The sequence below is a fragment of the Ursus maritimus genome, unplaced genomic scaffold, assembly GCF_017311325.1.
Source record: "Ursus maritimus isolate PB19 unplaced genomic scaffold, ASM1731132v1 scaffold_15, whole genome shotgun sequence".
Lineage (NCBI taxonomy): Eukaryota > Metazoa > Chordata > Mammalia > Carnivora > Ursidae > Ursus > Ursus maritimus.
Genome location: NW_024423897.1, coordinates 63,435,506 through 63,449,870, shown reverse-complemented (window position 1 = coordinate 63,449,870; position 14,365 = coordinate 63,435,506). Strand labels below are relative to the sequence as shown.

The following is a 14,365-nucleotide window of genomic DNA, read 5'->3' as shown; positions in this document are numbered from 1 at the left end:
TGTCTGTTAGCCATTTGTATGTCTTCATTGGAAAAGTGTCTGTTCATATCTTCTGCCCATTTTTTGATTTAATTATTTGTTTTTTGGGTGTTGAGTTTGAGAAGTTCTTTGTAGATCTTGGATACCAGCCCTTTATCTGTAGTGTCCTTTGCAAATATCTTCTCCCATTTCGTGGGCTGCCTCTTTGTTTTGTTGACTGTTTCCTTTGCTGTGCAGAAGCTTTTTATATTGAAGAAGTCCCAAAAATTCATTTTTGCTTTTGTTTCCCTTGCCTTTGGAGACGTGTCATGAAAGAAGTTGCTGTGGCCGATGTCGTAGAGGTTGCTGCCTATGTTCTCCTCTAGAATTTTGATGGATTCCTGTCTCACATCGAGGTCTTTCATCCATTTAGAGTTTATCTTTGCATATGGTGTGAGACAGTGGTCAAGTTTCATTCTTTTGCATGTAGCTGTCCAATTTTCCCAGCACCATTTATTGAAGAGACTGTCTCTTTTCCACTGGATGTTTTTTCCTGCTTTGACAAAGATTAGTTGACATTGAAGAAGACACAGAAAAATGGAAAAACATTCCATGCTCATGGATCGGAAGAATAAACATAGTTAAAATGTCCACGCTACCCAGAGCAATCTACACTTCCAACACCATCCCGATCAAAATACCAATGCCATTTTTCAAAGTGCTGGAAAAAATAATCCTTAAATTCATGTGGAATCAGAAAAGACCCCGAATCGCCAAGGAAATGTTGAAAAAGAAAAAGCTGGGGCATCACATTGTGTAAAGATGTGATCATTAGGCTGGGGCAGCTGTCCCTGTGCCCATGTGATGACCAGCATCAGGATGAACACATGGACATAACGGCTCTGAAATAGAGAGCACCCTGTTCTCGAAGGTGTTGCTGAGCCTCTGCTCCGACCACGGGGCTTGTCTCCTTCACATTTGCAGGGGGAGAATTCATCCTCCCCATCACTTAACCGAGAGTCACCAGGCACCTTGTTACCTGCGGCCCGTGAGTCCCCCCAGGAGATCATCTTGTGGGGTAGGGGTTCAACGCCCAGATGCATGCAAAGTGCTGGGCATGTTGTTGGCACTCGGTCAGTGTTGGTTAAAGATCGTCACATTGTACCAGTCAGCTGCTCGAGGCCATTGCACCGTGTCTGCTTCCCACTGCGGGGACAGAGGTGCCAGCTGCAAACATCTGGCACATTTTACCCCCTGCCCTGCCACCTGACGGACAGAACCACTGCTGCCAGGGCTGCTGCTCCACTCTGAGGTGGCTGCAGCTTGCCTGCAGTGGCAGGAAAGAGCAGAGGAGAGGCGCCAGCTGTCTCCAGCCCAGCCTCAGAGGCTTCTCCCAACTGTGCCCTTTGGGATCTGGACGGTAGAGCGGTTTTCAGGCCAGGATGGGGAGTGCCAGAGCTGGGGTGTGAGAGCTACACAGTCCTCCCACACTCTCCACCCTGAGTCTGCTCAGACCCTACAGGAAAGGGGACTCCTCCTAGTGACAATCAGCCTTGGACCCTTGGGTCCCAGAACTTTCTGCCATGAAGCTTGTTCCTGGGGCTCACACTGCTGACCCCTCTGCACACCTTTGGGCCACAGTTTAGGTTGACCTTCTCTCCCTGGTGGCCGTTGGGAGTCTCACCGCTGCTGACCACAGGGCTGGACGATACCTGGATCTTCATGTCCACCGTGGGGCGGGCGCTGACCACGCACCAGCGACACCGGCCACACCTGTGCACCCCCAGGGGGCTTCCCAGGGGCCCCACATGGCCACACCTTTCAACTTCTGTGGCCTCCAATTCTGTTAGAAGCATCTGACATCCAGGTGGGCTCCAGGCCCAATGATGGGCTTGATATTTTAATTAGAGCAAAATTGGGGGGGGGACATATCTAACAATGGTCTGCGTGAAGAGTTTCTCATAGCACGGGAATGAATGCTGTTACCATGCACTATTGTATTTTTGTGATGGGGTCTCAACCCTTAGAAATACACGGGAAAAATAATGAAACACACATAAATGTCAGCAATGCTGACCTCTGGGACTTGGTGTTGGGATTATTATTTTCTTTTTTTCTGAATCCTCCAGGTTTTGCAATGCACAGGTTTTATTTTTTCAATTTGAAAATCTTAACTTTTAATGAAGCGTGGCCACAGGTGCCCAGTAAATATCAGCTTCATCGGTGCCAGACCCTCCCCTCACCCCAGGCTGCCGGCTCCTGGAAGGCTGGACGGCGCCCCCTTCCTGCGGCCCAGGGTGAGTGCAGGGCAGGAACCCAGTTGAGGAGGCCTTGGCTCGTAAGAACATACCAGTGTATTTAAGGTACCATTTCCAACTCCAGATGCATGAAAATATGAAGCATTTTCTAGACCTCAACTCTGAGGAAAACTGAAATAAATGCAAAAGGCAACCTTCAGTAAGATTTTAAGTTTTAAGGAGAGAAAAGATACCCCAAAAATTCAAGAAATTCAACTTGTATAAAATTTAAGCTTCTATAGAGAGGAAAGGAACATGACTATAACGCAAGTGAACTGGGACAAGTGTGAGCAGCTAGTCGATACGTAACGCAGACAGACGTTTGCAAATGGTGAGGACAAAAATTATTGTCTCGTTAAATTTTTTAAAAACCTCACAGCACTAAGAAGGCAAAGACAAGGGGCGCCTGGGTGGCTCAGTCGTTAAGCGTCTGCCTTCGGCTCAGGGCGTGATCCCGGCGTTGTGGGATCGAGCCCCACATCGGGCTCCTCCGCTATGAGCCTGCTTCTTCCTCTCCCACTCCCCCTGCTTGTGTTCCCTCTCTCGCTGGCTGTCTCTCTCTCTGTCAAATAAATAAATAAAATCTTAAAAAAAAAAAAGAAGGCAAAGACAAGGCGGCAGTTCATAAAAGGAACAAAAATACCTACAGAAACTTCACAGAAAAGAAACAAATATCGAAAAAGGGGTTGGCTTCATGATCACATAAGTGTGAATGAAAACAACAGTATTCCACAGTAAATATGTTACTTCAGGATAAGATTCCTCAGCGTGAAGCCTCATGCCGCTGGGTCCTGGCAAAACTGTCCCAGGGACTCATCGCTGCTGACAACGCGTCTTTTGATGGCAGATTGGTCATATGGCCAAGAGTCACCAAGGACAGGCACGATCTTTTATCCTTAACCCTAATCCCAGAAATGTTTCCTAAAACAGTAATTTAAAGGAAAAAGAAATGGTATCAGGGAAACATTGCTTGCATTTACTATTTATAATAGAAAGAGAGAGAAGCACGGTAGATCTCGGACCACAGAGGACAGGCAAGTCGCCACCAGGACAGCAACTATAGGAGAGGAACGTGGGGAAATGTTGGCGGAACACCCGAGCTGTGTCTGCGTTGTTACTGTGGGTTAGAGAAGTCGTGTCTTGCATGGATAAGAGAAAAGTCACAAATCTTGAGATATATCAGAATGAGGTTATTTCTTTTTTATTTCCTCTATTATGATAATGTTTGTACAGTAAGTCAGTGCTAGAGTGAGGAGAAGCAAGGTATGTGGTAACTGAACTGGTGTGGTAGGACGTGGTCCCACGTTAGGACCTGCAGCTGCGGCTTCGGACACGTTGGGGGTCCCACCCCTCGTTCCCCAAACTGCTGGACATTCTCATGCCCGTGCCAGACTCGGTCTGTATTTGCCTGTGTCTTAGCCGTCCTGCAGTCTGCACCCTTTCTACAGCAGGTTCTTTTCAAAGATGCACTTCACAGCTCCCCCACATCGTCTACAGCTGAGTTGCCAACTTCATGGGCCCTTTCACGTTAGTAGAAGGACCCCGCTGCATTGCGTGGGAGCCTGTCGCCATATTGTTAGCGCCCAGACGGATCCCACCGTCGTCTCATGGTGCCCCCTGACCCCGCGATTCCGGAAGTAGCCCTCCCTTTGGGGGGCTGCCTGTGGGCGCCTGGGAAAGCCAGAAGCGCCGTGGAGCTTAGACTAAGGGCTGGTGTGGAAAGAGTGTGAAGGTCTCGCCCCTTCCCCAGGTGGGGACAGCTCCTAGGAGAGACTCTCCCCAGAGCCCCCAGGCTGCCTGTGGTGGGACTGCCTGGGCAGCTCCTTCTGTGGATTCCTCCCTCCTGTCCTGCTGCCCACCTCCCCCTGGCCTCCCACGAGGAGCTACCACAGAAGTCTAACCCTTCCCTCCCTCTCTTGTGCCAGGCCAGGTACACGGGCCTCATCTTCTTCCACGAAGGCTGGCCGCTGTGCATCCATGAGAAGGTGGTGGTGCAGCTGGCATCCCTCCGCGGAGTCAGGCTCAGGCCTGGGGACTTCTACCTGCAAGTCACATCAGTGGGGAAGCAGTCAGCCAGATTGGTTTTAAAATGCCTCTCCCAGCTTGGCCGGGGCTCGGAAGAAGTCACTGTCCCCGAGGCCATGTACAGCTGTGTCTTCACGGGAGAGTTCCTGGAATGGCTGAATGGGGAGCGTAACAGTGTCCCCTTACAAAACTGCTTGCTGACCTCAGGCTCCGCCGTCTTCCGTACCCCATGGAGTAATGTCACAGACCCCATCTTTGTGCCCACATTCAGAACTGTCCTGCCCCCCTGCAGCTGTCCTGGGCCTGAGCAGCCGCCCTCCAGGAGCACCTCCAGAGCTCTGGCCGCAGCACCAGCCATGGCCAACACCCGTCCCTGGGAGACCACCCCTTCCAGCAATACCCCAACCCCGCCCCACTGCCATCGACATCCTGGCAGTGACCAGTCCAGCCACCAACCTTCCCCAGGAAGAGCTGGGTTAGAAGGCCCTAGGAGCCCATTTGGGAGCTCCAACGGAGGCCTTATAGGGGTTGGGCCCTCACAGCCGGGCCCATGCGAAGGACCGAGAAGGAGCCTGGATGCCACAGACAAAAGGGACGGCCCCCAGGCCCTCACTGTCTGTGAGGACAGGGGCAGCCCAAGCTGCAGAAGGCAGTTGCCCAGGGACCCAGCCTGCATGGAGTCCAGACGCTGGTTCAGAAAGTCCTACATGGAAGCCCTGCGGAACCCCATGCCCCTGGGCTCCAGTTCCGAAGAGTCCCTTGGGGAAGAGGCCTGCAGCTCCCAGACCACGGGGGCCAGGGCAGCAGCCAGCCCGACCGAGAAGGAAATGCCCAGCTCCTGGGGAGACCCTGTGGAGAGCCCACATCAGGAAAAACGTCCAGGAGCCACAAGGAGCACCCTTCCCAGGAGGTCTCGGTCCTGGGACAGGTCCCTCAGGAGCTGGCGAGGTGACACGCGGCGAGCCTCCCAGCACTCAGTCAGCAGCAGGCTGGGAGGTCTCTTAGGAGGACAAGCCGAGGGGACCAGAAGTGCAGGCCCCAGCTGCCCCCCATGCACCCCAGCGGAGAGTCCAGGTAATGCCCTGCCCCTGACCCTTCCTGCTCTTCCCCAACCCTGCCCCTACACCCCTCCCCCACTCCTTCCCCTCCTCCTCCTTCCTTGCCACACCATGACCTTCCTCTGGTCAGTGGACCCAGGAGAAGCCTGTGGCCACATCCGTATCAACTGTTGAACATAACGTTCACACATGCTCCGTTCCTGTGGCTGCCACAACAGGGTACTGCAGACAGGGTGACTTGGGACATTCATCCTGTCGGTTCCGGTGCCAGAAGTATGACATCAGGGCATTGGTAGGTCTGTGCTCCCTTGAGGCTCTAGGAGAGGGTGCTTCCAGCTGCAGAGGGCTCCCCTCGTCCAAGCATCATCTCCCCGTGTCTCTGTGTGCGTCAAACCTTCCCCTCCTTTCTCTTACAAGGAGACCTATCTTTGGATTCAGCGCCCACCATACACTTCATATTCGCACCTGCAAAGACCCTTTTCCAAGTAAGGTGATGTTCACAGGTTCTGGGTAGACCCGTCCTTTTGGGGTCACCACTCACCCCGCCACATTGCATTAATACTCCTTTCCTGTAGGTAAGTTGGAAGCTATGCTCATGGTTAATAGCACTAACCCCTGATTTCCACCTCAGAAGCCGTCAAAACATGCTGAACTATTCCCTACCTACTGGAATTGTCTCCCACACTGCTCTGGAGGGAAAACATGGTTGCTTAAAGGGATGTTTGAGGGCATCAAGAATGAAAGGGAAGGAATGAAAACGTATTTCTTAGGTAAAATATTTCCCGTTTTTGAATAAAGAAATGTTCTGTGAAGAACAAAAGCAGTGACTTTGGAGGAGGTTAAGAACGGGAGCCCTCAGAAGGCAGGTTAGCCCCAGCCTCCGACACAGTGAAGCTGTGCTTCCTCACCTGGGCAACACCAGGCCTGCTGCTTCCGAAATGAGGGTGCCTGCTCCTGCCTGGAATTCTGACAGGATCCACACAGCTAGAGCACACACCCACTTACCACAAGAAGTTTTATAATTACTGGCTTTGGGTTAGCACTTTTTAAGAACATTCTACTGCCTCCCTGCATTTCAGTTAAAATTAAAACAAAGCAATAACGCCCTGAACATTGTTTCCAGGGCCTAAACTCTGCTGTTTGTATTGGGTGGAAAACACAGTCTCACACACGCTGGATGACGCAGTGAAAACTCATGTCTGCAGCTCATCTCAGCAAGGAGACAGCCCGTGTCTTCACCACAAGACTCACCCTAAAACGTAGTCAAGTACACGTCTGTCTACGAGAAGTGCCAGCTGTGTAGGTGCTGTCTGTGGACATGTAGGCACAGCGTCCGTGGACAGGGAGGCAGCGTGGGACACACGTTTGAGTGCAGCCAGGATACTGGCCGTCATGGAGGCACTGGGTGTAGCTTGTACAAACCAGGTTGGGCCCACTGGCTCCCTGTGTGTCACGTAGCCCCCTGCAGATGCCAGTCTTGTCGTCAGAGACGTGGCGTTCTCAAGTAGTCATTTCTCTGGGGCCCCGGTGGGCTTTGCCTCCTCAGCTCCAGAGACTACGCATAGTTAGCACTGAGGGCTGGTGGGGAGAGAAGTCTTGTCTCCCTCGCCTGAAGCGGGGAGTTCCCTTCCTGGGAGCACTCTTCCCTTCTTCCTCCACCTGTCACCTCCTGCGGACTGTCCAGAGCCGTGGAAGAAGGAGGCACCTGTGGATAAAGAGGACGCTGCTTCCTCCCATGAGAAGCTGGGCGGTGGCACCGGAGGCCTGGGCAGAGGGCTTCGATGATCGGTCACCCAGTGAGTAGCCAGTGGCTTGTTGATACAGACATTCCCCTCCATCCTTGCTGCCTGGACACACACTTGTCCCTGGAGTGCACAGTTTGTGGTGTGGCCCTAGAACTCGTATCTTCTTCAACGTAGGAAAATGCCTCAGCTGGACATCCTGCTAAAACCTAAGTTGAACAAGTAACAATTAGCACACTCACTCTTCCACAGCACAGACATTGTTTCTCTGTTGCAGCTGCTGCTCCTCTGTTCCAGACGCTGCTCCTCCTCTGTTCCAGCTGCTTCTCCTCTGTTTCAGCTATGGCTCCTGTTCCAGCTACTCCTCCTGTCCAGCTGCTCCTCGTCTGTTCCAGCTGCTTCTTTTCTCTTCCAATTGCTTTCCTCTGTTCCAGTTTGCTCCAGCTACTGAGACTTTGCTTTGTCTCTTCTTTGAACGTAGAATCAACCTAATTTCAAAACACTAAATGTGACATTTCAATTTATTTCAAGAATATCATGTTTATTCAGCTAGTGGCAACTGAGCCGCTGTTTCTTGATTAGCCACATGAGGGTACTGCTTTTATTCCTATCCATTTTCATACGTAGCCCCCAGGACCTCAGACCTCTCCGTTCACTGTCCCACAGTCTGCAAACTGAATTCAGGAAAAGCCCACATGAATGACCTCCTCAACTAGGAAGATGCCTAATAAGAAAAGTCCACACGAATGTGTTGTTTGCTCCCCCATCCATGTGAGGAAGTTTGAGGTCAGTGTAGAATTAAAGCATTAGAACACTTGGGAACCCCAAAATTTTACCAATGCTGTTGACATATCCTAGAAAATACTTGAACGTACATGAAAAAATTCATTCTCAAGGGTACTATGCAGTTGTGACCGATCAGCTGGTGAAGGGACAGACAAAAAATGTGGCCCATCACACAGTGGGATGAGACCCGTGGAAGGAATGACACTCAGACCCAGGAGACGTCAGGTATGAACCTCAAAAGCAGTTGTGTTGAGTGAAAGAGGTCAGACACAAGAGACCCCATAGTGTCTCACTGCATTTGTACGAATGGTCCAGGACAGAACGCACACAGGCAGTTGTCAGGGGTGGGAGGTGCACGTTTGTAGTAAATGGGCATGAAGGGTCTCTCTGGAGGGATGGAAGTGTTCTAAAACTGACCTATAGTGTTGCTTGCACCACTTGGTAAAGTTGCTAAAATCCTCTTAATTATACGCTTGAAACGAGTGAGTTTTATTATATGTAAAATATACCTAACAAAGTTGCTTTGTTTTATTTTTTAAATTATTTTTTCTTGAAATAGTCTGCACGCCCAGTGTGGAGCCCAAAGTGAGACTTGAACTCATGACCCTGAGATCAAGATCTGAGCTGAGATCAAGAGTCAGATGCTTAACTGACTGAGCCACCCCAGCGGCCCAAAGTTGTTTTTGAAATAGATATATAAAAAGAATGCTGTGGGCTTTTCTGGTCCAGCTAGAATGAGAGAGCTGTTAACAGAGTTGTAAGACATTAGTACTGTAAGAAGTTCAGGAAGAGGAAAGCAAACCCCAAATTGGTTCAGGGTGCCCCACAGGGTCTTAGGTGCCAACCAGCTCTGGCTAAAACCATCTCCCCTCGCTGGGACAACACAGGCCCTGAGGGTTGCAAGGCTGGGGGTTTGAATCTGCTTGCTCTGTCTGCGGTGTGGCTCACCCCCTGTGAAGTGCAGTGTAGAAACAGGGCTGAGGAACAGACCCACAAGCCTCGGCCACTGCTGTCTCCTCCAAGCTCGTGCATGAACATGAGCCCTCCCCTTCAGGGCCCCCCTCTGGGTGATGCAGGAGATCCAGGTCCTCCCCCCCCAGGTGATGCAGGAGATCCAGGTCCCCCCCTCTGGGTGATGCAGGAGATCCAGGTCCTCCCCCCCCAGGTGACACAGGAGATCCAGGTCTCCCCCTCTGGGTGATGCAGGAGATCCAGGTCCCCCCCTCTGGGTGACGCAGGAGATCGAGGTCCCCCCCTCTGGGTGACGCAGGAGATCCAGGTCTCCCCCTCTGGGTGACGCAGGAGATCCAGGTCCCCCTCTGGGTGACGCAGGAGATCCAGGTCTCCCTCTGGTGATGCAGGAGATCCAGGTCCCCTCTGGGTGACGTAGGAGACCAGGTCCCCTCTGGGTGACGCAGGAGATCCAGGTCTCCCCTCTCTGGGTGATGCAGGAGATCCAGGTCCCCCCCTCTGGGTGACGCAGGAGATCGAGGTTCCCCCTCTGGGTGAGCAGGAGATCAGGTCTCCTCTGGGTGACGAGGAGATCCAGGTCCCCCTCTGGGTGGCAGGAGATCCAGGTGCCCCCTCTGGGTGACGAGGAGATCCAGGTCTCCTCCTCTTGGGTGATGCAGGAGATCCAGGTGCCTCTGGGTGACGCAGGAGATCCAGGTCCCCCTCTGGGTGATGCAGGAGATCCAGGTCCCCCGTGTGATGCAGGAGATCCAGGTCTCCCCCTCTCCGGGTGATACAGGAGATCCAGGTCCCCCGGGTTTTGCAGGATATCCAGGTCCCCCCCTCTGATGCAGGAGATCCAGGTCCCCCCCCCCCCGCTGGGTGATACAGGAGAGGTAGGCACCCCCAACTATGATGCTGCCTGCCTTCAGGGTGCTCTTACCCCTGTGGATATATTTTTGTGACACTCTTTGGGAAATCTATATGAGAAAATAAATTAGGATGACATTATTCAGTATAAAAATGTTCTCCCTGAAGTGTGTTTAAGTAGTGAGCACTCTTGATATAACATCACATCAGTGGTGTTACTGCCAAAAAATGCTTAACCCAAATAGATTTATAACATCAGACAAACTCAAATTGAGGGACATTCTACAAAATAACTGGACTGCATTCTTCAAAAATATCAAGAACATGAGAGATGAACAAAGACTGAAGAACTGCTCTGGATTAAATAAGACTAATGAGACAGGACAAATATTTGCAATGAGTGATGCTGGATTGTGTCCTAGATCAAAAACATTTTTTCTTTTACTATAAAAATATAATTATTATGTCAGTTTAAAAATGATTAATTTTTGTGGGTCAGATAATAGATAATAGCATTAAAACAATATTAACTTCTAAAAAAAAAAAAAAAGTAGTGAGCACTCTTGGTGAACTGGAATGTTCAGCTTTCTTGTGTTCATTCATGCCCTAGTGCTCAGGAATGCGCCTGTCCTGTCAGGTGTGACACACTGATGTTTTCCACCAGAAATAGGACAAGTTCTCATGGGACCCAGTATGTTCACACATGATTTTCTCCTTGTGTTTGTGGCAAGCTGAATAGCTGCCTTCAAACTAGAGAAACCCTTCATCTTTGACCAGGTCTCTTTCTGTTATCTAGCTGGTGTCGACGGAGACAGCAGCACCTTCCGAGGGCATGATCCTGGCCGGATTTCAGACGTGCTTGTTGAGCCGCTGTGCCCCGAGAGAGGAGGACAGCCACCCAGCACGGGAGATGTGCCCAACCAGGCGCCTAGGCAGGTGCTGGAGGTCAGCCAGGAGCTCCTGCACTCCGGGGTCATCACCCTCCCAGGTGAGTATGGCCGTCTTACTCTGGGCAGGTATAACAACATTCCAGAGACTGGATGCCTTCTAGACCACAGACATGGATTTCTCTGTTCTGGAAGCTGGTAGTCCAAGGTCAAGGTGCCAGCACAGGCAGGGTGTAGTGAGGGCCCCTCTTCCTGGTCTGTAGTTGACACCTTTTTCAGTGTCCTCACATGGTGGAAAGAGTGAGGGAGCCGTCTGAGGTCTGTTTTGTAAGAGGCATGAATCCCGTTCGTGGAGCTCCACGCTCATAACGTAAGCACCTCCCATAGGCCCACCTAGTACCCTAGTATCACCACACTGGGGTTAGGTTTCAACATAGGATTTGGGGGCAACACAAACACTCAGGCCATAGCAATGCCCAGTCATGCTTTTAGGTGAGTTTAGCTGTCACCTGCCCAGGCGAGTGCCAGGCCCTCTCTCCAGTAGATCTCACATCTAAGCCAATAGCTCAACAGTTCGCAGACCCTAGTTCAGTATTTCTCAAGCTTGAAGCCATGCATGTCCCCACTGGAGCTGCGCCCTCATGATGCCCTCTGTTTCTTCAGGGACCCGAGACCACCAGGGGAGAGCAGTGGTGCAGGTGTGCGCGAGGGGCCCGCTCTGGTCCAGCAAACACACCTCCAGCTTCGAGCTGACCCGCCTGTTGCAGTACTTCCACAGCATCCCCAGGTGGGACAGCCAGGTTCCCAGCATTCAGACCTTGGGGTCATACCTGCACAAGCTTGCGGCCTCGTGTGAGGGTCTCTGTCTGCAGCCTCGGGGGCTCCCAGCTGCCCCTCAGGCTCCTGCTGTCTTTTTCCTGCCCTCCCGCTCGCCCCGACCTCTCCCCGCTGAATCCGGGCTCTGACACACGCTCCAGCCTTGAGCTCTGTGTTGCTCTGCATTGGTTAATACTTGCTCTGTGCACTATGTACATACATCTTTTACACTCCACCTCCTTCTGGATAAAGACCTAACTGATATAAACAGAAGCTTTAGAATAAGTGGGTCAAGAAATCATACAAATGATAGGACCTGGTACCCAGAGCAGCAAGGACTGATTCATGCGAAGTGACCCTTGTGCTTAGCTAGGCATTGCCGCATACCAGGAGGAAAGCAGGCCAGCCCCTTAAGAGAGACCTGTCCTCCCTGACGTGGAACTCTGGGAAGCCACACCACCTGGATCCTGCGCGATGACGACGTGTGGAGCAGGTCTGCACCAGGGCATGGCTTCAGATCTCCTCGTGGACCGAGGACAGAGACAGGAGAGCAGGAGTCCAGGATGGTTAAAGTGTGTTATTTCAAGTTGATCCCATCAGAGGCAGGCATGCTTTGGACAGCCCTTATGGCCTCCAGACCAAGAGTCCCCGAGGTGCTGGGTGAAGACAGCCCCTAGGGGAAGGAGGGTTGCCCAGCTGCCGAGCTTGGTTCCAAGGTCAGACAGCCTGGCTCAGATCCCAGGTGTACCCTTACTGACAGGTAGATGGTCCATAAGCCTGTGTCCTCCCCATAACCTGGGATTGTAGCAGCTGCCTTGAAGGAGTGTCAGGGGGGTTAGAAATAGTCTGTGTAAAGTCTGTAGGCTGAAGTCCAGAGCGTCATCTTCATGGTACATCCGTGATGTTCTCTCGCTCAGTGACGAGATGCACATCATATGATGTGAGCTCAGGTAGGAACATGTTACGTGATGCCTCGTGACGTGACCTCGTGCTCTTTATGGTGCGTGAACTTTCTGTTGGAATTTCTTCCGAAATAGCATAGGTAGATTCAGTGTGGGAACAATTAGGCAGGAAAAGAAAGTGTGCTCCCTGACACCCCTTTCCCAGAGCAAGATTCCCAATTATCTGAGGGCACCAGCTTCACTGCCTTTGGGTGAGCCTGGGATTTCAAAGTTATCTCTCAGCACAGATTTCAAAATATAAAGAAATACCCTGAAAAAATATACAGACTTGTCCTCACAGTAACTTATACTTTGTAAGCCTCAAGGAAACACCACAGCACTGAGATAATGACATTTTCTATTTACCAACAGCTTTCTTTTATGGGAGCTTCCAGAGTTAACTCAGGGCAGTAATGGAGAGCAGTCCCGATTGACAAGGACAATAGCCTTCTGTAGTTTCGGAGTTTATACCCTCTGCGTACTCAGCCTGGTTGGCCTGTCGGGCTGAGCGCTGTCCTCTCCATTCCACAACGGAACACCAACAGTAGGTGTTAGGGTCCCTGTGGGGTTGGCAGGGACAAGACTTGACCTGGGATCTGTAGCCCTCTGCCTTTTCCACAGAAAAGTCAGACAGCCCCACTCCCCTCCCAGGGCAGATGTCTTCACCGGCTCGGGAAGCTCCAAGTAAGGCCTCTGCTGAGAAAAATACCCTAAAGCACTTAGGGTAACTCGTGGTGGGGCCTCCTGGTTTGGCTGATTATTTCCCCACAAGCGTTGCAATTTTGTTAGCGTCCAGATTGACTGTCGCCCCTTGAGGAGCCGAAATCCACCTCCGCGTCGTGGGATGTGACACATGCCTTCAGCTCTCAGAACGAAGTCCCCAGGGTGTCAGCATTAATTACCAGGAAGAGCGCCCAGCGTGTCTGGTTATGGGTTACTGCAGCTGTGTTACAGGGAGCCAGGTGTTCCCGGGAGCGTGCCTTGTAAATGGACATCCATCAAACTCAGATATGCAATCTTAAAATCAGGACGGACCTTGGCCGTCATCCATCCATCTATCCTGGGTGTGAAGGAACCCACCCACCCATCCACCACTGCACGAGAGTACCAAAAAAGAACAGAATATGGCTCCAGCCTCAAAGGGACACATATGGGAACCCAAATTGTTGCATCTCCCAGCGTAAGACAAGCCCACAATGCGGGGAGGGGCTGCAGCCTCAGCCAGGGGAGGGGACTCCGGATGTGCTCTGTGTCCTTGAGGAAGGTGAGTGTTTGCAGACAAGAAGGGAAGGACATTCTGAGCAGAAGGAAGAGCACACACGAGCCCCAGAGCAGCCAGTCACTTTCTGAGTCAGGAGGCAGGAGTGAGGACTAAAGACCCCATGTAGGCAGGGGGTGCTCTGGGCCTGAAGGCCACGCGGACCTCTGGTAGACAAGCCAGGGCAATGCAGGAACACAGCGTGAGGCTTCTGCAGAAATGCACATGGCCTGCACATGGCAAGCAGATCTGTACATGGCCACGGGCTCAGTGGAGCCCGACGAGGGGAGCCAGCCAGCTCCATCCACCACAGGAGGCAGGCAGAGAGAAGCAAGTTTGGTCTAGGGGTTCATGCTGGGTGGCCTGGGGGCATTTCCTCCCATCTAATCCTGTACTACCCAGACTGTGAGTCACTGGATCCCTCTGAGCCAGCCCAGGTGGAGGGTCCAGCAGTCTCTGAACTTGGGAAGCAGCCCCCAGAAAGGGGCTGGGTTGTTCACTGTGCGGCCATCCCCTTCAGCAAAGCCACCAAGTGGGTGAGATCGGTGGAGGAGAACGTGTGGGTCTAGAGCCGCCAGGGGTGTTTCCCAGGCCGAACCAGTCAGTGTGGCAGTGAGACCCGGCCCTGCCTCTGAGGCCAGGAGCAAACCTTGAGACACAAATTCAGGGAGACCACGGGAGATCAGGGGTGAAGAGAGACCAGAAGTGGGAGTGTCAGAAGAGGGAGGTCACTGGGGACCAGGAGGGACACAGGACCCTTGGAGGAAGTGGAGCGN

General features: G+C 52.0%; 1 protein-coding gene across 1 annotated transcript in view; it reads left to right on the top strand.

Moving 5' to 3' along the window:
• The window catches only part of PLEKHG4B (pleckstrin homology and RhoGEF domain containing G4B), an 83,453-nt gene that overhangs the window by 34,526 nt on the left and 34,562 nt on the right, over window positions 1–14,365 (top strand). The window contains exons 4-8 of the mRNA XM_040630192.1: window positions 4,181–5,507; window positions 8,967–9,049; window positions 9,435–9,591; window positions 10,442–10,675; window positions 11,238–11,361. Of these exons, the coding sequence (XP_040486126.1) occupies window positions 4,181–5,507; window positions 8,967–9,049; window positions 9,435–9,591; window positions 10,442–10,675; window positions 11,238–11,361 (1,925 nt within the window). The remainder of the gene's footprint in view (window positions 1–4,180; window positions 5,508–8,966; window positions 9,050–9,434; window positions 9,592–10,441; window positions 10,676–11,237; window positions 11,362–14,365) is intronic.